Genomic DNA, 24,499 nt, shown 5'->3' on the forward strand with positions numbered 1-24,499 from the left:
CATAATCAGACATGTCTCTGCTGTTGCAACAGACTATTTAGAACCTCTTCCTCTGTTACCTGATACTAGGCTAGGTGGGGGGGGGGCGAATGCTCACGTCTGAGTGAAAGCCTCAGTCAGGCTGTTCTGTTTCTCTGGGTGGACAGTGCTGGGATAAAAATGCATGGGAAAACCCTGGATGGTCCTTAGGTCCTTGGACACAGATCCTGAACTGTGTCTAAATCAGAGGAAGCCGCAAGCTACCAGACACCACCATGATGCTGTCCTTCTTGGGTGAAGAGATACAGACCAGGTGCCAAATGTTGACAGAAATGGTGCATCTCCTGGAAGCTTTGTGGTCTCTGCCACGCCTGTTTGTGCTCTAGGTTGATCACATTGTCTCCTCCTTCAAGAGGGTAGGGAGCTCTCTTCCACTCCCTGCTATATCCTCATGAGGCACCTAGAAGGGGTGGCACATAGTGGGTGTAAGACAGTATTTGCTAATGGGATGGATGGTTGCTTGTGTCTTCCTGTGCAGCTTGTGAGTACTCTGAGGGCAGAACAGTATAGTAGAGTGGCACAGGATAGACACAACTTTTAAAAAACAAAATAATAGCCATTTACTATAAGCTATTTTTCCAGAAGGAGGAAATTACTTTCAAATCATTCAGCCATAACCACGAAAAAATAGTTTCAGGTGAAGTAAAGCTTTGTTCAACCATTGAAGCAGAGATGGTTAATGAAATGTTGGGGCTCAGGTCATTATCTCCTATAACCCATGTTTGGACCATGGGTTAGTCATGACAATTCTCCCCAAACTTAGTGACTATGACAACACGCAGTTTCTGTGGTCAGGAGTCGGAGCACAGGGTAGCGTGTTGTGCTAAGTCCCATGTGGCTGCCGTAGGAGCTGATTGGCACCGAGTTCTCATGTGGAGGCTCGCCTGGGGTAGAATCTGCTTCCACGCTCCTTCAGATTGTTGGCCAAATGCATTTCCTATGGTTGTAGGACTTAGTGCCCTGGCCTCTTGCTGGTTGACCTGGAAGCCAGCTGACAAGGAGAGTCAGCTAGCAGAATGGAACCTCACATAACAAAACGTAGTCACAGGAGAGACATCATCCCCTCTGCCATAGTCTGTTGAATAGAAGCAAGTCCCAGTTCCCACCCACACTCACAGGAACAACTGGGGGTGGGGCTCATGGGGCCACCTTAGAGTGTCCACCACAGGTCACCTCTCCTCCCCCTTGAGAGGAGGGATTTAAAAGTGGTTCCCACCTGCTGTCCATGTTTGTGAAAAATTTGCTTTCATTTTTTCTTTTTTCCACAATTACCCACAATTTTAAATCTATTAAAAGATCACAACTCTCCAGGATCCATTTATCCTTCCTGCCAACATGGAGGTGCTTGCACCCTCTCGGACCTGCTGGGTGGTGCATGGCTCCAGAGGCCTCCATTCTGCTAGGGGATGTTGCAGGTTAAACTGCTTTTTGTGAGCTGCCTTAGCACCAGTGACAGCTTTGTCATGTTGATTGTGTAGGAAAATGTGCCCTGAGTCTTAAGTGATATCTCAAGTGACATGTCAGTGAACTTCCAGGAGGAAAGATGCCCTCACAGTGTTTTTCTTTGGAAAAGGGGCAAGGTAGAGAGCATTTTGGGGGTGTAAGTTGCAATGTCTGTTTTCAACCTGTGAGAATTTCTTTAAAAAAGCAGAAGTCTGTGATGTGTCTTCTGATTCTCTGAAGACACAGAGTTGTAAAGCAGTAATGGGAGGGAGAATTTCAGTTAACTGCAGTCTGAATAACTGAGGGTTGGCATATTGAGAGCTTGGGGGTCAAGTGCAGGGAACATTCTGGAATGATAGTCTGTGGTTGGCTATTGCACTGGAGCCTTCCATTAAGGCAGAACAGGTGTCACTGCTCATGATGTATGGGGCCACTATCGTCCATGTGACATGCTGGAAGTCCCCTTCGCACTTATGCCACCACCTGCTGTCTTGTCTAGTGGAAGTAACTACATTTGCCCATCTCTGGCTTCAGCCCCTCCCTCTGATGCAGCCCTTTCCGGGTCTGTGATTGTTACGGAATTCGAAGGCCCTTGTGTGGTGAGCCATTTGCTTCTGATGCCTCAAAGTCATTTCAGACAAATTGAGTCCCATTCTACCCTCTAATAAAGACCATTCTACGACCACCTACCAGGATGTTTCCTCCAAGTATATTACATAAAGGGAAACCTCACAGAGGGAAAGCGCCACAGGTAGTTGTTGGGCTGAAGACAGGCAAGGTGGTCAACCTCAGCAGTAGGCTTTGAAGCTTTTCTTAGGGTGTCTGCAATCTTGGTCACCTGTGAAGTACGGTTACAAGTAGGACAGTAAGACCTATTATCAAATGTGGCATTTCCTGCCTAGGGGTGGTGTGTGCATGACTTGCATCATGGAGATAATTCCCATGGTAACCACAGGGGTGTGCATTACACATGTCCCTGACACCTCAGGGACAGGGAACAAATGGCAGGTAACTGTGAAAAGTGGAGGCACTGGCTTGTGCAAAAGGTGCTTTATTAGTTGGACTGATGTACCATGCTTAAAGGTGAACATATTGACTTGCTACCCAAAAAAGAAGGCTAAGCTGTGAGACCTGGTGGTTCTGGTGTCTCTTGCTCCTCCAGTCTGTCCTTCACAATGAGACCAGAGTAATCCTCCCAAATATTATTTTGTTGATGCCCTTTTTTGCTTAAAAATTTTACATCTGAGTAAAGTATAAACCTCTCAGCTGACCATTTGAGACTCCCCTGCTCCTCTCTGCACACCTTTTCCAGCCTCACCTGTTATTGTCTGATGGGTGTTACCTGTGGCTCAGCTATGCTTTATTCCCCTCCATCTTCCCCTTAGGGTGTATCATGCTGAAAAGTGAAAGGTCAACCACAAAATTCACTGTGTCCCTCATGATATGTAACACAAAAATGTGTGTGTCTACAGATTTCTCTCTCTGAGCAGCTGCTGGCTTTTGAATAACCTATGAACCACTCCGTTCTTACATCTGGCCTTTGGAACTAACATTGTCTTTTCTGATTTCAGTCTCATTGCCAAATGATAGAGTTAGGCCCAGAGAAATGTCTAGGGATATGGCCTGTGAGAGGTGAGACTATGACTGCCCATTACAAATTCTTTATTCTTGCCATTTTTCTAGGTAAAAAATGACTGAGCATTGACAATTCCATATGTTTCAACCTAATTCTACATAAAATACTATGTGGCTGTGGCATACAGCTTTATGGGGCTATCCTGGCCTGGGGGGCTGTAGGTTATAGAGGGACTTTGCTCATTGTTTTCTGGGTCAGCGCTAGATGAATTTCTTTTCACATTTACTTCTGGAAATTTTCAAACATGCACAGAGAGAGAGAAAGCAAAATGAACCCCCTGTACCAAATTTTCCATGTCTCCTTGATGGACCTTTGGCATGGGTTTGACTTGTCTGTGGACCCTCTTGCCTTCATTTTCCCCACTTGTTTCTTTGTTGTTTCGTTAAGAGAGATTTTCTTCCCTTTAATTCAGAAACAATACACGCTCATAGAAAAAATACTGTCAAAATGCTGAAAATAAAAATGCCCATAATCTCCTGTTTAGACACAACCACCTCAATTCTCCTTCTGGACCATTCTTTACATACACTTATATTCATATGTTGTTATTTTTAAGGGACACTATACATGCTATGTTGACACTTCCTTCACTTTTATCAGTGACATAATATCTCCAACATTATGTTTAACTTCTCTGCTTTGGCCAGCTCTCCCTCCATGTACCTTTTCCAAGCTTCTGCTCTCTCTCTATGCTTTCCAGAACCCTCCACCGCAGTCTTGGTTGGGCTCTGCTGCCCAAATTATAGTCAGCCCTCCATATCCGCGGGTTCTAAATCTTTACATTCAACCAACCACTGATTGAAAATATTTGAAAAAAAATGTTCCATTTTTTGCTGATGTGTACTATGTGGTATGACAGACTTTTTTTTTCACATTATTCCCTAAACAATGTAGTATAACAACTATTTACACAGCATTTACATTGCATTAAGTATTATAAATAATCTAGAGATGATTTAAAGTGTACGGGAAGATGCGTGTAGGTTAAATGCAAATATGACACTATTTTATATAAGAGACTTGAGCTTCCTCGATTTTGTTATCTATGGGGGTTGGAGGGAAGTCCTGGACCACCCTGTTGGATACCAAGGGACGACTGTACCTACTTTTCCTTGGTCCCAAATAAAGCCGCTGTGGCCTCAAACCTAGTGGACCTTGTTCAGTGGCTGGAGAAAAGTGGTTGGACTACATTGATTAACTACACCTTGTGAATAATTAATTGACTTAATTTTTACAGGAGTGTTGGCATTCGAGAAGAGATTGTCACTTAACCCATTTCACCTTTTATTTGTAGGATTTCAGACAGAGTGACAAACAAAGTAAGAATTGTCAGGCAGTGGGGAGAGTAAGCCTGGCTTGGGTCAGTGTTGAGTCATTTTGGCACCTGGTGTGGAATAGTGCTTTTGGAATTAGATGACCTAGGTTCTTTCAGATCCTGGCTCCACTAGTTACAGGTTTGGTGACTGTGGGCAATATTAGCTTAATGGTTTGTTAAGCTGAATATGAATGGTGGGCACTATGAAGTTCAGCCATCATGTTGGATTGTGTGCCTACCTGTCTGTGCCAGTGAGAAGCCACATTACCTGTAGGATATAGATTTTAGAAAAACATTACATGTCTTTATAACTGAGGCTGTGACTAGATGCAGAGATGTGCCTGGGTGGATTTTCAGACTTTCTGCCTCTGTCCTCACTTGATGAAATTGACTGTTTTTCCCCATGAAAGTAGTAGCCTCTGAGACAGACAGTTAAGCCTTCTCCTGGTCCCACACTCCTCCCATGGAGCTCATCACCTTGTCGGCCACCTCGCCCTGACACACTGCTTCCTGGGGATAGGACTGTGGGTTTATGCATTCCCTTAAATGCTGGCTGTGTTGAGTACAGGTGTGAGAGGAGTGAATTTTGTCCCTCACTGCTTGGGATTGGGGTCAGACACATGTATACCCTGGGGGGCTTTTAAAGAGTCCAGATTCTCACACCACATTTCCCCCGAGGCAGATGGACTTCTGCTGCCTAGTGAGGACACGTGGGTGTGAGCTGACCCTAGTTTCAACTCTAAACCTTGGCCATTGTTTTTGTAATTTTATTCTCTCCTCCCGACTCCCATACTTTTGGTTCAGTTCTGTCATTTCTTACCTCTTTTGACAACGGCATGCCTACTTCTTGGGTCTTCATCTTTAGTGTCTACCAGTCCTGTCTACACTCTTTTTTATTATTTTATTTTATTTTTATTTTTATTTTTATTTTATTTTATTTTATATTTTATTTTATTTTATTTTATTTTATTATATTATTTTATTTTATTTTATTATTTTATTATTTTATTTTAATTTAATTTAATTTAATTTAATTTTATTTTTTAAATCTTCACCTGAGGATATTTTTTCCATTGCCTTTTCAGAGAGACCGAAACGGGGAGAGAGAGAAAAACATCAATGTGAGACAGACACATCGAATGGTTGCCTCCTGCACATGCCCGGACCAGGGCTGGGATCCAGCCTGCAGCTGAGGTACGTGCCCTTGGCTGGAATCAAACCTGGGACCCTTCAGTCCACAGGCTGACGCTCTAACCACTGAGCAAAACCAGCCAGGGCTACACTCTTTTTAAAAAATTTAAGTTCTTGCACCTGGGCCCCCTAACATCTGGGGGGAAGTGGAGATCCGGCTTTGAAAACACTTCCTTCAACACAGGTTTTTTTCCTTGCCTTGAGTCTCTTCCTCTCTATAATGGCCAGTGTCCTAGAATGTCCTTTTTTGGACACCATCCTGCCACCTGGTTGCAGATCACTCAGTCACAAAGATTCTACTTCCTTCCTTGTTAAAGTTATATGAGCTCTAGAGCCCTCCGGGTGCCTTAGGGCAGCCACCCACAGGCTGCACGTCCTCCATATGGTTGGCCAGCTGCTCCTGCTGTAGGGAGCTAAAATGACTTAGTTAGCCCACTCATTAGTGGGGTCCCATAAGGCTGGCACCTGAGCAAAGACCTGCTTTTGTTAGCCTGGTGAGATGTAGACCACAGTGTACATCCTGTTGGAATGATAGATTTTACTCTAGCTGGTTTCCACAAGGTGCCTGGTGAAAGGTGACTGGGGCCTGGGCCCTTCTAAAAGATCATTCATTTCAAGGAAAAGCCAGAGTTATGACTAGTAAAATGTCAATATTAAGATTTTGTTCAAAGGATGACATTCATGAACTCAATATATATATATAACAGCCTATGTCAGACTCAGGCCATTGATCTGGATTTTTTCAGTCGTGGAACTATCATTAAATATGATTTAAAAATTATACCATTCACACCTGCCCACTTTTATCCGGAAACCTTCAAAATAGAACATAGAAAAGCCTTTATCTCTAAAATCCTGACCATTGATTGCTGAATTTAATCCTATTGTTATTATATAGTAATTACTAGGAAAAAACTTGAAGTTAGAATTTATGTGGGAAAGGAACAGATTTTCTTAGCTTTTCTAGGAGGATCCCATCCAAAGTGAATGTTCTTTTAGTGATAAATGAGCAGGGAGTACAGTGGATCGGGGACTCTTGCTGTTGCAAGATTTCTATCAAAACCTCAAATAAGAGTAGGCGTCAGCTACTGTACACATTCCTCCTCATGAGAAAGGATGACCTGATTTCCAGCTCATGCTTTCAGAACCTTCTAGCAACTTTGTGCATGTCCCCTGCCAGCAGGAGTCTGTGTTAGCTTGGCAATGCTGGGGTTGGACCGTGGGCTTCATCTGTACGGAGAACTTTCGTGCAGGCTTTCTGCTGACGGAACCTCCAGCTTTGAAGTACCAGCACAAATGTCAGTGGTGGCATGACATGCATGGAAAACTGACACATGATGCCACTTGGGGGACATGGTTTTGCATTACTTCCAAGGAGACAGAAAGGCTTTCTTAAAAACAAAGCCAGGAGAGTGAATATCTCACTTTTTCCTACCCTGGAGGTAGAAATGAACACCTAACCCGAGACCGTTGCGTCCTTCTGATGATCATCTCTGCACCTCTCAACAGCACTCGGTTGCCTTTTTGTTCCAGTGTCTTTCAAAGAAATTGAGTTTGCCCTTTCTGCAGGTAGCAAGCAGTACTTGCAGAGGAACCAAGGCAAGAATAACGGGAAGTTGATCTCCTGTGAGGCTCCTGCCCTGCCTGCCCCCACTTGGTGCACAGAACACTTTGCCCCAGCGCTCCTATCAGGGAGCAGTGGGCCAGGCACTGATCCTGAAGAGACTGGGCCTCTGTGTTCCCTGTGAACTGTGTTGCATCTGTGCAGTCAGACAGTTTGTAATCTCAGAATTGTCTTTTCATGTGATGTTTGAAAACCAATTATCTATATCTAATTTATAGAATCCAATAACCTGCCCCCTTCTTTTGAAAATGGTGCTGGGCCCCCCATTATTAATAAGTGGGTTCTGTGAGTGAGTTTCTACTGGTGGGAGCCCTCCCCAGGCTGGCAGCACACAAGCACACGTTGCTATGCACGCACAATGGGTCATTTCTGCCTACAGTGAGGTCACTGGGCTTCCATTTGCCTTCTCTCCTAAGAAGTCTCAGAAATCAGTTCCTGATGAATCTGGGCTTCAGTGTGCCCCTTTCTAAGAATCCCAGTGTGCTCACTCTTCTGCTTTGGGCAGCAGCACACTTTTGAGAAGGGAGTGTGAACTGGACCGGCCCTTCTAGAGCCCAGGACAGAAGTTTTGTCTTTCAGAGGAAGGCAGATGACTCATTTAGCCTTCTGGGTCCTTAGTTCACTTTACTCTATGAGGCCTAGCAAGGAGAATGCTACTTAATTACATCATTTTTGTCTTGCACTTGGCTTTTATTGTTTTGGGAAGAGAATCTGCTTATTATTAACCAAAAACCACATCTCCTAACCAACTTAAAGCAATGCAAGATAATGAGTGTTCACACTCCACTTCCCTTTAAAATTCCTATATACTTAAAATACTGCCCTTCCCACCAAAAATGATGTTGAGAAGCTATTTTGCTGTGATTTTTCACACATACCCTAGCAGAGCCGAGGGGTGTGTTGAAATGTGCAACTTCCCTTTTAACATGTTATTCAGACAGTAGTTTCTAATGACATTGTTGCGATTCACAACTTGTTGGAATAAATCCTCTAAGGAAGAAAAGTAAAGGCAGTCCCTGGGCTCTCTGGGACAATGCTTGGGCCTTCCCCTCACCCTGGTGTTTCATGCAGGTCCTCACACACCTGCTCCCCCTGATGCCACTCTTGTCTTGAGAGGATTCTGTCTGGGTAACCTGCTTCCCCCAGAATCTGCCTCTGACCTGAGAACTTTCAGGAACAGGCCGGTGTGGTGCTGAAGACAGCTAAGGAAGCCATTGACCTCTGTGCTGTCCCTCTCTTGTTCTGGTCACCTGCCCTCTTTTGCTCTTATCAAACCCTTGTGTCTGATTTTCCTGCTGCACAAATACATCATCTCTCCTCATTTCCTCCCCATTTCCTCCCCATCTACGACACAATGAGATCATTTTCTTCCCACCTGTAAAGCCAGAGCCCTAGATGAGAACTTGAGCCACTGTGTCATTAGAGCTTCGTGACCTTGTGTGACACTTGGCTCTTGTAGTTACTTTTTCTCATCTGTGTAATAAGGGGGCCATATCGGATGATTTTTATTCCCCATTGTACTAGAAACTGGTGAAATGCAGAAAGGACCACCCCTATTTCTCCATAACCCAGAGCTAGCCAGTGACATGACCCACGCAGAGGGCCCTGTCATTCCAGGAGGATGTGGCAGACAGGCAAGTCTGGGTGGTTCTGACTTTGCTGCTCTGTGATCTCCATTTAGACTGTTTTGTTTTCCAATGACTTTGTTGCAGCAAAGTTAGGTCAGTAGGTATCAACTGATGACAAAGAAGAAAAATCGGTGATATTCTTTGTATTTCGGTAGGCAAAAATGATGATGGTTTTTGCCTTCATATCTGCACTTGTGGTTTTTTTTTTAATAAACTATTTTAGAACAGTTTTAGATTTATAGAAAAATTGTGAAGATATTCCAGAGAGTTTCCATATACCCCATGCCCAGTTTCCTGTTATTAATATCCTACATTGGTATGGTATGTTATAATTAATGAACTGGTATTGATACAAATAAAGGCCATACTTTATTCACATTTTCTTAAGTTTTTCCTAATGTCCTTTTTCCCATTCAGGATTCCACATGACATTTAGTTGTAATGCCTCCTCAGGCCCCTCTAGCCTGTGACAAGTTCTTGGACTTCCCTTGTTTTGAGGAGTGTTGGTCAGGTGTTTTGGAGAATGCGCCTTGTCTGTGATTGGTCTGGTATTTTTCTCATGATGAGACTGGGACTATGGGTTTGGGTATGAAGATCACAGCGGTGAAGTGACCTTCTTGTCACATACCATCAACATGACTGTCACTGTTGATGATGACCATTAGTTTCTCCATTGTAAAGTGACTCTTCTCCCCTCTCCAGACTGTCCTCTTTGGAAGGATGTCACTGTGGGCAGCCCACACTTCAGGGTGGGGAGTTTTATCCCACCTCCTTGAAGGTGGGGGCTGGCCCATCCTGGTCAAGGACTCACAGCAGTGCCCCTGGAATGACCCAAGTAGGCAGGGTTGGCCCGTGTGTTACAGAAGAGTCATTTAAATGCTGTCCTGGTATCCTGGGCCTCAGTGGGTGTGTCCCATGCGAGGGATGGGTGACGTGAGCCACATGTGACCATGTGCTCTTTCAGTACGTGCTCAGGAGTATGTTGTACACATCAGGCTAACATTTGGGTCCAGGAAAAAACCCTAACATCTAATAATTCAACATTTTTCTGCTCTGGACCACCTGTGTTAAGAGTGGGAACAGCTTGGTCCTTGCCCCCAGGATTCCAGAAAGATCTAAAAAGCATCGCTATTTCTAGTCGGCCCCTCTGAGTTGAAAAATTCAAATGTGGTTTGGTTTGCCTTCCCTGACATACACTTAGAGTAACATCTTGTTTTTCCTGATAAATTACATGATTGTCAAGGGCAGGAACAACGTCACCAATGTGTGTTTCCCGTACTCCATAGTTCCTGCCCATACAGCGTTTTAGTTGGGAACTGAAAGAAATGTAGGTGTTCAGAGACCTCAGGTAAAGTCAGCTGGTGTACTGGCCCCGGGTGTGTCTGCGCTCAGGTGAGGCTTCAGGCTGGAGAGGTCCTAGGTGTGTGTTCTGGTTGGGGAATTCTGAGACTGAAATCATTTTAGCAACAAATGACAGTAAGGGACCCGGTCACTGTCTGTATTGTGATTAGAGGGGTGAAAGGGTGCAAGGAGTGGCAGTGGTGAAACACCCTTATTCTTTCTCTTCAGCAGATTTCATCAGCAGGATGGGATGCAAGGTGCTGCTCAACCTTGGTCAGCAGATGCTGAGGCGGAAGGTGGTGGATTGCAGCCGTGAGGACAGCCGGCTGTCCCGCTGCCTGAACACTTTTGACCTGGTGGCGCTGGGGGTGGGCAGCACGCTGGGTGCTGGTGTGTACATCCTGGCCGGAGCTGTGGCCCGTGAGAACTCGGGCCCCGCCATTGTCATCTCCTTCCTGATTGCCGCGCTGGCGTCCGTGCTGGCTGGCCTTTGTTACGGAGAGTTTGGTGCTCGTGTCCCCAAGACTGGCTCAGCCTACCTCTACAGCTACGTCACTGTTGGGGAGCTCTGGGCCTTCATCACAGGGTGGAACCTCATTCTCTCCTACATCATCGGTGAGTCCCGCTCTTCTGTTGTTCCCACCTCCCAACCGTGGGCGAATGCCCTGCTTTGCTCCCAAACAGACCAAGGCTGGCTTCTTCCCAGGAGCTCCCTCCTTGCCTGGCCGTTCCGTTTTCCCTTTTCCGGCAGGTGGAAGCAGCCTTACAGGCACCGCTGCCCCGCCGCGCTGTGCTCTGGGTGTTCACGGTCAAGTGTGTTGGGGCTTGGTAGGGACAAGCTGGGCCAACAAGAAGGTTGTTCCTATTAATACTGAGACTGGAACCAATGGGACATTTCCAATTAGTTAAAAAGGATTTAGTCTCTTTTAATTGTTTTGTTTTGTTTAACTACTAGAGTAAATTCATCATGGACGTAGAAAGATGGGGGGATATAGAAAAGCAGGAAGAAGGAAGTAGAAATTACCCAGTCTGAGAACTGGGAGACATTCTCTCATTCATTCATTCTCTCAACATGTATTTATTGAGCACTTGCTCTGTGCAAGGCATTTTGCTAGATATTAGGGACACAACGGAGAAAAAACTCTCTGTTCATGAGAGTTTACTGTATAGATAGGGATTTAACCATTGTTCATATTTTTGTGAATTTAAATGCATGTTTTTGGCACAGTATGTCTCTTAACTTATAGGACAGACAATAGATAGTAAACATTTCTCACAGCGTTAAGCATGCTTCCATAGTAATATCCCTAATGGTTGCATACCATTGCATGTAGACAAACGCCTGAATAAAAGAATAGCCAAAGAATCTGAAAGACCAGTTCACAGTGGTAGAGATCCAAATGGCCATTAAACATTCCATTTGTATTTTATCAGACTTTCTGTAGTATTATCAAAAGAGAGTAAGATGTGGTGAGTTGAGCCATGTGAGTCCTGGGAATATCATGTGTGTGACCTGTTGGGACCGCAGGCCTGGCCTCGGGGGGGGGAGGGCACTGCCACACACCCAGGCCTCCTTCCCTTTCAGCCCTGTGGTGTCTGCTCAGAGCTGGCCTGGCTTACTCTTCTAACTTCCAAAATAAAATTCGTAACTGATTTTCTCAGCCCAACACTGAAACTTGTGAGCATAAGTGCTCACACAATCTGAGATCTCTCAGTGGGAATGCAGCTATTTTAGACAGGCTGTTGTGTTTCCAGAGGATTTGCCTGGGCACAAAACAGGAGAGAGCGTGACGCCCAATACTTCCAGGCCACAGGTGACACTTCTTTGCCAGGGAACCACGAACCTGTGTGGGATCATGCATGTGTCATGTGCTACTGCAGGAACTTCTCAGCCTTAGCTGCTGGGGAGGGCAGTTTTTCTCAGCCCACATGGGGTTTTAAAGCCCTGACTCAGAGCTGGGGGTGGGGGAGGCCAGGCAGCCCCCCTTAGCCAGCAGCGTGGGGTTTGGAGCCTGGTCAGCAGTGAGCCAGCCTCTGGAGATAGGAGACCATGTTTCTTCAGTGGGTTGTGGCCTTGATGGACATATTTCATAATAGGCAAGCTGCTCAGCACAGAGAAATGTGGTTAAATTTTTGAGTTGTTGGAAAAATATGTAGCATGAAACCAGAAAGCAAAATTGAGTCTCTGCAGATCACCCTGGCAAACTCCTGGGGGTGATCTAGACTGCATTCATCCACAAAGCCATGTTTGAGAAAGTAAAGGAAAATGCTGTATTGTGAATATTGGAATTTTATCAACATTCCATAAGGAACAGTGCTGGAAAAGTAGGGACTTTATTCAGATTAAGAGTGAGAGAAAGAAAGAGAGAGAACAGTCAGGTGCTGTTGGCATTGGGAGTGCTGCCTTCATTTGCCTTCCTCATGGCCAGGGTGCAGGGAGAATGAAGACAGCTTTGTCTGCTATCAGGTGCTTGGGGAGCTGTGGGTGTGAGCCCAGGGTCAGGCACAGTGGCAGAGGTGAGGGTCAACTGTGTGCAATGTCTCCCTGGTCTCCTGTTGCTGGGAGAGCAGTGTTCACCAGGAGGGACTTGGCAAAGGAGCTTCTGAGAAAGGTTTACACTGCTCACTGCCAGCTGTGAGAGCATTGTACCATCAGTTTCATGGCTTGTCATCAATGTTTCTTTTGGTAATGAAATAAAATAGGTAGAATTGAATAAACACTATCTGAGTGCCTCTCAGGTGGCAAGGGTAACATTGTTTTTTAAAACTTTTATTAATAATTCAGTTATATATATGTTGACAAGGGTAACATGTTTAGTAAAACTTTTATTAATAATTTAGTTATATTGAAACACACGTATACATGTGTATATTGGGTGGTGGTGGAAAATGCATTTTTTTCCCCAGGCCCTAGAAGCTCCCTCGAGCTTTTCACTTCACCGTGAACACTGATTGACCTTCTGAGTGTGCGTGCTGAGGCCTGGCTTCTGCTGCTGAATCTCATGCACTGTCTGTGATCCCACATGGATGCTGTGAACGTCCAGGTTGATGACAAAGCTTTCTTTCACACTCCTCTAATGTATGTGTTTTGTGACAGGTACTTCAAGTGTGGCAAGAGCCTGGAGTGCAACGTTTGATGAGCTGATTGGCAAACCCATTGGGGAGTTCTCTCGGACACACATGGCTCTGAACGCCCCTGGAGTGCTGGCCACAAACCCAGACATCTTTGCTGTGATCATAATTCTCATCTTAACAGGTACAGCCACACAGTGAGAGAGCCATCAGGTCGGAGGGACGGGTCCAAGGTATAAGGCAGGCTCCCATTACGTTTTCTTCCTTTTCTCTTTCTCCCCCCTATCTCGCACCCCCAGTTTTCTTTTTGTAATTAATGCAAACATCTTTTTTGTCTTAATGGCTTCTGATAGATTCACATAGGGCTGGCCTATTTAATAGTTGTGTGTCATTAGCTAAAAGAACCTTAGGTGTTTATGTGACTGGAGTAAGATTTTGTTAGTACATCAGGCTTTTTGTGCAAGTGACCCGGGAATACACAGTTAACTTATGATGACTATTTGGGAAGGAAAGTTGGTGTTCATCAGACAGGTTAATGTGGAGGAACGAGGTCTGTCTGGAACATTAACAGGTGTCTGGGGTGCCAGAGATGTCTCCGTTGGTTTTATACCTACTGGTAGTCAAAACACCCTTTAAGTAAATAAGTTTCAGGACAAAGTTATGGGTACAGAATTTTAAAATTCCTGATAGTGCTTGCCCACAGTTGATGGTAGCCTCTTCTTACTGACATTTATCTGTGTTTTAGCCACTAGGGTGAGAGTTTTGTTGACATAAACATTAAGCTGAAATGCAGACATATTAATTCTCTTTTGAGGTTAGAAAACCTCGCATGGGTTTTAAAAACAACCTGTCTAATTTTGTCCATTATGTATGCACAGGCCAGTCTCAGCAGTATTTGTGGTCCAGTGGCAGGAGCATGTATCAGAAATTAAATTTCCACTACTCAGATTTTCATAAACACAAGAAGGAAGGATGCGAAAGGAGAGACCAAGGAGTGTGGTGTCATGTTCCCTGTGATGAACTGCTCCATTCTCTCCTAACGCTTGCATTTCAGAATTCAATCTATTATGTAAGCCTTTTTTCTTATAAAATGTGTAAAAGACATACATGGCGGAGCAGTGATCTCAGATCATAAATTGTGGTCGTGTGTCCCCTGGGCACCTTTCATGCCTCTCTTCTCACTGGCAGTTTGCCACAGAACTCCCCAAGTGGCACATTTACCCCAAGGTGGCCCTGCACTGTTGTGCGGTTCCTGGGCATTTTTATCACTTGGTATGTTTTTAATGTGAGTTGACAAACTAGAGCTAGTCTGGCCTAGTGTTTACGTGGTGGTTCCACAACCACAGACACTTGTCATTTCTGATATTGCTAACATCCCCAAGTCAACCTGAATAATTTCCTGATATGAAAAACTCATTCTACCAAGAAGTTGAGCAAAGTGCCTCCTCCTTGGAGAAATTAAAATCCTGCTCCTGAGTGTGGTTCTCAGTAAAACACTTTAGTGAAGGGGAGGGTATGGGAAGAGGCGCTCACTTCATCTCCTGGGGGGCTTGATGCCCCCATCTCTGCAGTCTCCTGGTGCCCCCGGGTGGCGTCCTCAAGCATTGTTACACACCCCAGGGCTTTGGTTGTTTTGATCACTATTTCTAGAAAGATCATGAATTCAGCCCCATCCCCAGAGGTTCACAGAAGTCTTCAGAATTTGATGCCATGTGGATTCTTCTTAAGTCATCGCCCTCATCCGGGTCCCCAACCTGGGAAGGATTTGCCTGGTATGAGGTTAAAACTCAATGTTTCCTTTATATGCACATTTTCAGGACTTTTAACTCTTGGTGTGAAAGAGTCAGCCATGGTCAACAAAATATTCACTTGTATCAACGTTCTGGTCCTGGGCTTCATCATGGTGTCAGGATTTGTGAAAGGATCGCTTAAAAACTGGCAGTTCACAAGGGAATATTTGCACAACAACTCTGGTCACCTGTGCTCAAACAAGTGAGTTGCTTCTCTCTCCATCCCTTGGCTGTGGCAGTTTGTGTATTTGGGGGATGTAATTGGCTAGAACCATACGAGTCTTTTTTTTTAAATGTGATTTGAATTTGAACATTTTATTAATTTTTTTTTGTAGTGATGTAGCTGAGGGTGTTTTATTGGTTTGAAATTTGTGTTAAGTTTTATTGCCCTCTACTAGACAGAACATAGTGTGACAAAGGATGCCTCCTGGGGAAAACAGAGTGTTCCCTCTAAATCCAACATGTACACAGTTGAGGATCACTGTCAGACTCACTGAGTAATCCCTTTTTCTCATATTCTGTTTCACGACCTTCTGAGTTTTGTGATCAGAAAAGATTTTCTTTGCAATACCATGATGATACCACTTTATGTTGAAATATTTAATAATATGGAAAAAGATATACGTGGAACTTTTATCAAAAATTTTTAGAATTAACTAAAGTATCAAAATGTGATTGTAATCTCTTTCTCCACACTTGACTGGGTTGCATCAGCCCTGAAAAGCCGTGGCCCCATCCCCCTGACGTGTCTTTGGCTCAGGACATGCATGGTTAGAGGCAGGTCATCGGCCAGCTGTCCACCCCCTGCCTTCTCAGGCCTCGGAGTGAACCCTCACCAACAAACTCATATTATCTAGGACACAAAAGCCAAATAATTGTAATGTATCTTTTTGTCAGGTTTTCAGGTGAAACTTAGGGTTCCAGGATAGAGAACAGGGAGTGTGATTTTGCCTACGAGTCTATTTTAATTACTGCTAATGGTTAAACTGCTCAGATTAAGAGATTCTTCTAAACTGCGGTAGCTTTAAAATGATGTTTCACATCCTGAAATGAGCAGTTTAGTTGGCTGGCCTGTGAAGATGTACTTAGGCTTTCAGGGACCCAGGTCGCTCACCTGGTTGTTCCGTCATCTCTGAGGATGTTGTCCTTACCTACATGGTTAGAGCTGGGCTGTGGGTGCTGGCATGATTCAGCTGTCCCAGAAAGGGAGCAGGTGTGGAGCAGTGTGTTCCCAGAGCTTTTAAGGACAGATCCAAGAGACACACATCCTTTCTGCCCACATTCCCCTATGGAATCCAGTAGGTGGCCATAACTCGCTGCCAGAGAGGCTGAGACACTGGGGGTCTGAGTGGTCACACGTCAGCTTGATTGCTAGTTGCTAAGGGCCAGGTTCCCAGTTGTCTGATTAATGGACAACTGTTGATGTGTGACTAATTCACGACCAGAATGCAAACAGGAACTATTGAATTAAATGCATAAAATTTCACTAACTCTAATATTATGTGGTCAACAGTTCAAATAAGAAGAGCCTCTCTTTTGGGGACTAAACCCTACTACAGAGCAATGAGGATTTTTAAAATATCTTCCCAAGCATTCCTGAGTCACATTTATACCCAATTTCTTGGTACCCATTCACTTAAGGTGGGATAAAACCAACTCTTATTTGCTTTGAAGAAACAGTTGACTTTGAAAGCCTTGGGCACCTGTCTTACTGGTTGCTATTTACAGGTCAGGAATTAAATGTTTCCTGGTTGTCAGTCAAGATTTAATTTTATTTTTATGAAGAGGTGGTTCATGCCAGCTGATGGTATTTACTTTTTTTTTTTTTACCAGTTATAGATTTGTGTTTCTGACAATGGCCACACAGTCTTCCATGAAATTGTCTCTCCGAAGTACTAAAGCATTATCCAACGAAACCATACAGCATGGAGGGGCTTCATCCTGAGTGGGCTGGGAGGCAGTTCCCAACCACACCATGCTATGTGCAGCTCCCCAGGGTGTCCGTGTTCTTTGTGATTCACAGAGCCCGTGGGAGCAGCTGTAGCCAGCACCCAGGAGGCAGTGTGGACTGTGGACTGCACCTTGCTGACTCACCTGTCCCTGGGTTGCCATTTTTGTACCTGGGTTGGTGGTTCATTTCAGTCATACTTTAAGATGACAAACTTTCCTTTGAGTCTGGTGACAATTTTCCCCACATCTAGCACTTGTACGTTTCTTGGGGTTTCCCCCACATTGCTATTGAACCACAGTAAGTCCCACAATTACAATCTTCATGCATCACATCTTGTGGCTCCATGGTAGCTTCTGGAACTGAGAAATGTAATTATCCCTGAGGAATCAGTAAAAGACTTAATCCCCATTAGAAAATAACTGGGTCCAAATTGTCTGTCTGTTTCATTAGCCAGCTGATAAATCCCACCGAAAGCAAATTTGCCAAAATGAGTTGCTAACCTAACCTCAGTGCACCAACGCTTATAGGGTTAGAATATTCTCTCATTCCTGTTCTCATGTTGGGAGGGAAGTGGTCTGGGGGAGGGGGTCGTGGGGAGGTATGATAGTCCTCTGGGGCTCTGTGATAAGTGACAGGGAGCCTGCAGCCATGCAGTCAGCACAAGGTGTGGCTGGCAGAGGAGGGCTGGAGCTACACTTCTCAGACAGAAGGAGTGGGGCTGCTCTTCAGGTGGCTGGGGCTTAAGATTACTTGGTGAGAGGCAGGGCCCAAGGTAGTTTGATGTCAGAGATGGCCACCCAGTTGGGTCTCGGCAGGGGCTGAGTGCCCACTGTTCAAGCTTAGACAGTGTTTACTTTAGAGTCACAGGTTTTGATCCATTGGGACTATTTTCTAGATCTTCAAGGACTTCAGGATGCACAAAATGTGCTTGACTTTGAGTTCATTACTTCAGCAAACTGAGACCCACCCATGAGCCCAGCTGTGCTGGGTACCAGTCCCCACCAGAAGCATCCCAATTGTTTAACTTATGTCCATGGGTGCTTAGGAAGCATTTTTGTTGACTGAAACAGAGCACTTTTCAAACCTCAGTATCTTTGGAAATGCTTGTTTTGAGACCTGAGTTACTGGAAATATGGAGACTTCTTGCGTTTTGTTCCTGAGTCTGGGGCCCTAGCACTGCCTGTCTCCATTTCTTTCTATACGGTTCTTGGGGAGAGGCTGCAGTTGTTGGTTTCTCCTTCTTTCCTGTGGCCACTCTGTCACAGTCCCTATATTCTATTCCACCCCCCACCCCAAAGTCTAGAAGATTCTTCTGGAAAATGCACCATTGTGCCCTGGGCCACAGCAAGGGGGAAACCTCTTGTCCACAGTCTGACGCATTGGCTGGCGACAGCTGTCAGGATCAGTGGTCATAAATCAGGTAGTGACTGTTTGCAGTGGCTTGTCTGTCAGACTATGAAGTTGGTGGTGTGATCTTTGCTGTGGCTCTTATTTTTGTAGTGAAACGAAAGAAGGGGATCCTGGTATCGGTGGGTTCATGCCCTTTGAGTTCTCCGGTGTCCTGTCAGGAGCAGCAACCTGTTTCTATGCCTTCGTGGGCTTTGACTGCATTGCCACCACAGGTATGTCCACCCACTGTTGGGAGCCCATATCCAGCTCCTCCTGCTCTCCCAGACAGGCCAGCCTGATTTTACCCATGGGTCACTATTTTCCTTCCTGTGGACATGTGCCGGTTGCTGAGCTTCCATACATGGGTAATGCGTAGGTTGCAGCTTCCTGCTGATCTTTCCCGCCCTTATCACTTCCCCAAGTGGCAGTTCCTCACAGAAAACTGAATCCTGAGCGTGACTAACCATTTACTAGATGGGATGACAGCCGCGGCTACAGCCTGATTTCATATCTGTGCATCATCTGGGAGAAACGAGGCCGTTAAAAATATTGTCATCCTGTGAATTGAATAGTCTAGGCGTCGTTGGGCCTCCCAAATCTCCCTGCCAAAAGAAACAAGTCTTTTCCTTGGCAGAACCATGATGTAAAGGCCAGAACACCACCTGGAGCCTAGGAGTCATCTGGTCTGTGTTGCAGAGAGCCACCCCCTATCTTCAGAGCCCAGGAGACCCTGGTCCCCACAGGGCCCCATACTGTGGGAGGCATTTTTGGTGGTGCAGACTCCCTGGACATGGAAAGGCCTGGGGCCTCGTGGTTTGTGGTGCGCCCCTCACTGTCTTACCCTCTTGGTTGCTTCTAGGTGAAGAAGTTAAGAATCCCCAGAAGGCCATCCCCGTGGGCATCGTTGCTTCCCTCCTGATTTGCTTCATTGCCTATTTCGGGGTGTCGGCTGCCCTCACACTCATGATGCCATACTTCTGCCTTGACAAGGATAGTCCCCTGCCTGAGGCCTTCAAGCACGTGGGCTGGGAAGGCGCCAAGTATGCAGTGGCCATTGGCTCCCTCTGTGCTCTGTCTACTAGGTGAGGATTCTCAGATTCTCTGGATGACATCGGGTTGGTGGGCCAGGTGAAGCTGGACACATAGGTTTGCTGTTAAAATTACTCTTTTCCCTAGAAGTGGAACCAGTGCCTCAGCTCTGATTCTCTGGTTTCTCCCTTGTTGCTATTAATCACCCAAGTGTCATTTGTGTTACTGATCTTGAAGAACCTGAGGCCCACTTTGTAACATTATCTGCTCAGCAAGGGACTGGCTTCTGCCCCCGACTTTGGCCACTGGACCAGGCCACCTCTTTGAACACCACATTTTAGCCTTAGTTTGGCTGTAAAGTGGAGGCAACCTTGAAAAATCCCCCTTAATGAGGGGGATTTTGCCCCTTGTATTTCCTACATGCCCATATGAACAGTAACTATTTGGTGAACATCAGTTTACCACAGAGACATCCTCATGAATGCTGAGATGCTTTTATTTTTTGTTTGATTCAGCTGGAAATAACTATAGGAATAAATATAAAATACCCCTTCCAGAAAAACGATGACTAGGCTTGTGCTGGTTTGTTAGGCCTTTAGCATTCTTACATTTATATATACTCAGAGTAAGTGCTTTTTCTGGGGTTGTTGTATGCAATTCTGAGGTTAGCCATGAGCTTCACACAGCTTGGCAGGTGGCAGTCCTTGGTGAGAGTTCAGGGCTTCTGCTTCTCAGGCCAGCTGGGCCTGGTCAGATTTCGGGGCCTAGATTCCTGGTAAGCTCGTCTTACTGATGCCTTTTGCTTTTCCTTCCATGCAGCCTTTTGGGTTCCATGTTTCCCATGCCTCGAGTTATCTATGCCATGGCTGAAGATGGACTGCTATTTAAATTTTTGGCCAAAATCAACGATAGGACGAAAACACCAGTAATTGCCACGTTAACCTCAGGTGCCATCGCCGGTAAGAACTGGAACTGATTTCACACACCAGTGTTTCCACATTGAGTTTTATTCCCTAGGGGATACCCTGAATTATACTGTGGTCTGTGAGAAATTTTAACTGTTCTTTTTAACACTTAGTTTTTACCATTAGAACCTGGTTTATTGCAAGGTAACTGCCCTTCCGACAAAAGGCAGAGGCCAGTGCTCCAGAGGATGTGATGGAATTCCCCAAAAGTTTAAGTTCTGTTATTATCCTCTCATTGGCCAGAGCTTAGGACACATGGTCCCTCAAACCCATTAGTCTCTTCCTTTTCTGAATGACCCTGAGTAGATTTTGGTGAGATTACATCTTGCATTTACAAGCCAAGTGAGACTTTGTTATTACTGGAAATTTAGGGTCCTTGTGTCTTAGCTCATGAATTCTCTGGGAAATGAGGGTCCCTTATGATTAGCATTGTATAAAATGTGCCACCTTGCTCTGGCCAGCATGGCTCAGTTGGTTGAAGTGTCCTGTGCACCGAAGGGTGATGAGTTTGATTCCCAGTCAGGACACATACCTGGGTTACGGGTTCAATCCCTTTTCTGGGGGTGTGCAGGAGGCAGCTGATTGATGTTTCTATCTCTCTCTCCCCCCTACTCCCTTCATCTCCCTCTAGAATCAGTAAAAAATATCTTTGGGCGAGGATTAAAAGAAAATGTGCTACCTCTTCCTGAGGGGATATTGAGGGTATTGCTGGTGAAGCCATCTGCCCTAAGTGTACAAATAATGGCAGGCCCAGAGGAGATTTTTCTTACTAAGTATGAGGTTCCTCATCAAGAGGATGGTTTTGACAGATGGCGTCAGTGGACTGAACGCTTTATGTGATGATCCAGGGGCCTGGGATTAAGGAATTGGCGGGGGTGGGGGGCAGGGGAGCCCCCGGGGGGCTGAAACTTAATTTGCACCGCATGCTGTTTGTTGTATAAGTTTCCCCTTTTAATGATTGCATTTTTGTAGCTGGAGAGGCAGTGTGATCCCACTGTACAGAGGTGGTGGCATGGAGAGGTGAAGGCAGGATGCAAACACATAGTGTAGAGCTGGCCTGTGGTTCCTGGTTCATTTTTATGCCAAAGAGTCTGGCTCCTTCCAGGGTGTGAGTAGAGCAGCGGGTCTTTTGGTAAATTTGGACACATGACACCAGTTAGTTTGTGCTACAGGGACTTGTCAAGTGGCCATCTGACCGTCTTAAATGAATGAGTTGTTATTAGTAGTATTTATGCCCTTAGCACAGTGTGCTTCGTTTTTGTGGATTAATATTATATAATGGAAGAAAGCAAGTTTTTTATTATTTACCAAATTTGTCCTATAGTTCTGTGTTCTTTTTTATTTTGTTTTGTTTTGTTTTTTGTTAATCTTCATCCGAGGATATTTTTTCCATTGATTTTTAGAGAGAGTGGAAGTGGGAGGGAAGGAGGGGGAGGGGGGGGAGGGAGGTAGAAACATCGATGTGAGAGACATACAGCGATTGGTTGCCTCTCACGGGCGCCCCATCAAGGGTGGGTATTGAACCTGCAACCCAGGTATGAGTGCGGCCGACACTAACCCTTCGGCAGCACTGGCCAAGGCTGTAATACTACATCCTTGAGAGTGATCCCAGTGGTCAGGTGAAGGGACACCACATATAAAAATAACACCAGTATAGGCCCTGGCTGGGTACTCAGTTGGTTAGAGGGTCATCCCGATATGCCAAGGTTGCGGGTTCGATCCCTGGTAAGGGCACATACAAGCATCAAGCAATGAATGCATAAATGAATGGAACAACAAATAGATCTCTCTCTCTCTCTCACCCCCACTTCCCCCCTCTCTCTAAAAAATCAATAAATAAAAACTTAAAGAAAAGAATACAACCAATATATTTAAGGGATTAACGCATTGGAAACAGTGAAGATTTTTTTCAGTATTTACATGTAATTTGATTATATTAAAGACTGGCTTTAATTTCCTTCCTGTGCCAATTAAGGGAGATGAAACTGTAATCATTAGAGTGACTACAAAGTACATTCACTAAACCAAGGACTTACTCTTTCTTTTTATTTGGTGGGAGTGTAAATAAGTATTAGGTTTTCTAAAATCACCTCACATTGAAGAAGCTTGTTTCTATTTTTTTGAGCGGGAACGCTGGCGTTTGTAGTGTACATAGTTGGTCACTGTTTTATTTATCCAGAAAGTCCTCTCTGCTCCTAAATTCTATCACTTTTCACAATTTACATTTGTTTTAGCTGCAGTGATTTAGAGGGGCTTGAGAAGTATTTGGGGAAAAGCAATGGTTTTGTGTTTGTTTTAACTTGTCTCGGTTGTGAATGATTTGAAAATACCCCAAAACAGACCTAGCCAAGTTAATGTTTAAATGAGAAATGAGTTATATACTCACATAAATACACATACACACACGCACAAAAAGTACAGAGAATTTTCAAGTAAGCATGTATGTGTTATTTTTTTTTTTAAGTGTTGTCATGGTGAGGGGACTGAAATTGTGTGGGAACAACACTGTTTTCCATGCTCAGCTGTCTGGGTCAGGAGCCTCACCTGCCTCGTCCCCATTGCTGACCGATGCATGTGTTTTGGATGATATGCAGAGACTGTTCTTACCTCTTCAGTGGTGTACACCATGCCCAGTGAGTGCTTGGGGGAGGCTGGATGAGTGGATGGATAGATAGATGATGGATAGATGATGGATGGATGGATGGATGGATGGATGGATGGATGGATGGACGGACGGACGGACGGACGGACGGATGGATGATAGGTGGGTGGGTAGATAGATGTATGTGATTTGTGTATGAGTCAGCATAATGTAGAGGAAGAAACACTAAACTCAGAGTCACAGGAACCTAGTTCAAATTCTGAGTTTCTACCTACTGGCTGTATGACCTTAGATGATTCTCCCAACCTGTCTGAACTGAGTTTTTCCATCTGTAATGTAGGGATAGCTGCAAAGTTACTACCTGTTGAGGACTGTGTATGTGATTTAATCCTGAGTTTTCCTTCCTTTAAGCATCTTTCCATGGAAAGGGCTGGGGGTGTGTCCTCGCACACAGCACCTCTTGTATGCTTTGGATCACAGGTGGGTGGTGTTTCTGGATGTCATTATGTATTGAGGGCCATCTGTGGATCCTGATGTTTGTCTCCTCCCCAGCTGTGATGGCCTTCCTCTTTGACCTGAAGGACTTGGTGGACCTCATGTCCATTGGCACCCTCCTGGCTTACTCTTTGGTGGCTGCCTGTGTGTTGGTCTTACGGTATGTATGGCTTTTCTGGGTCCTGTGACAGAAATGCACATGAACCCTGCTAGCCTCTTAGCAGTTCAAATTAATGGTTTATACAGTGTAAACTTTAGGCTGTTAATAACTCCTTTGGGAAGTGCCCAGGAGAGGGTGGGATATGGTGGTTGAGAGCCTAGTTAGAGAGAATATCCTTGAAAAGAGTCAGGGTTGACCCCATCACCCTCTTATCACATGCCCTCATTTTTCTGGCTGAATGTTGGGAGAATAGAGACAGGTTCTCAGCCCAACTGCTGGGCCTAGATCCTGGAATCAGATTTTTTAAAGGCTTGGGTAATGATTTCAGTGTGTTTCAGCTTCTTGGGACAGAGGAGACTGGGGACCGGCCCTGGCGGGAGCTGGGAGAGTCCAGTGAAACTTAGGTCACTGTGATGACCTTTGAAATGCAGGTTACTGTGATGTTTTAGTGCACTGCCGCTGGAGAAAGGAGTCCCATTATATGGTGTGGGGTGGCTGAGTTTGACATTCAGAAAGACATTCCAGGTGCTGGCAGTAACAAAGCAGCCTCAGGCTTAGGCTTGGGGTCTTGGCTACTCCAGGGCACCCCCTCCAAAGCATACCTCTGGGCACCTGTTTTCCTTTGCTCTAGAAGGACAGGGCTCTGCTTCCCAAGTCCCAGAAATGGCCTGAGGAGTTCATCATGAGAACATGTACTCATGAAGACTCTTGGTGTTGGTCACCTGGCAAGAGCCTCCTTGTTTCTTTTTAAGTATTTCTACTTGCAAGGCTACTGATCCCATTTCTAATGTACTCAGCAGCTAATGTGTATAAAACCTGAGTTGAGCCT

General features: G+C 45.1%; 1 protein-coding gene across 4 annotated transcripts in view; it reads left to right on the forward strand.

Annotated features, from left to right (window-relative positions):
• The window catches only part of SLC7A1 (solute carrier family 7 member 1), a 61,394-nt gene that overhangs the window by 32,012 nt on the left and 4,883 nt on the right, over positions 1-24,499 (forward strand). For 2 of the 4 annotated variants that reach the window (XM_081129729.1, XM_081129727.1), the window contains 7 exons: positions 10,446-10,832; positions 13,315-13,473; positions 15,107-15,281; positions 18,531-18,652; positions 19,279-19,501; positions 20,268-20,407; positions 23,568-23,670. In XM_081129729.1, the coding sequence (XP_080985855.1) occupies positions 10,463-10,832; positions 13,315-13,473; positions 15,107-15,281; positions 18,531-18,652; positions 19,279-19,501; positions 20,268-20,407; positions 23,568-23,670 (1,292 nt within the window). In that variant the 5' untranslated portion in view covers positions 10,446-10,462. The remainder of the gene's footprint in view (positions 1-10,445; positions 10,833-13,314; positions 13,474-15,106; positions 15,282-18,530; positions 18,653-19,278; positions 19,502-20,267; positions 20,408-23,567; positions 23,671-24,499) is intronic. The other 2 variants (XM_081129730.1, XM_081129728.1) reach the window with 1 other exon arrangement.

This window comes from Miniopterus schreibersii (genome assembly GCF_964146895.1).
Source record: "Miniopterus schreibersii genome assembly, chromosome: 2".
Taxonomy (NCBI): domain Eukaryota; kingdom Metazoa; phylum Chordata; class Mammalia; order Chiroptera; family Miniopteridae; genus Miniopterus; species Miniopterus schreibersii.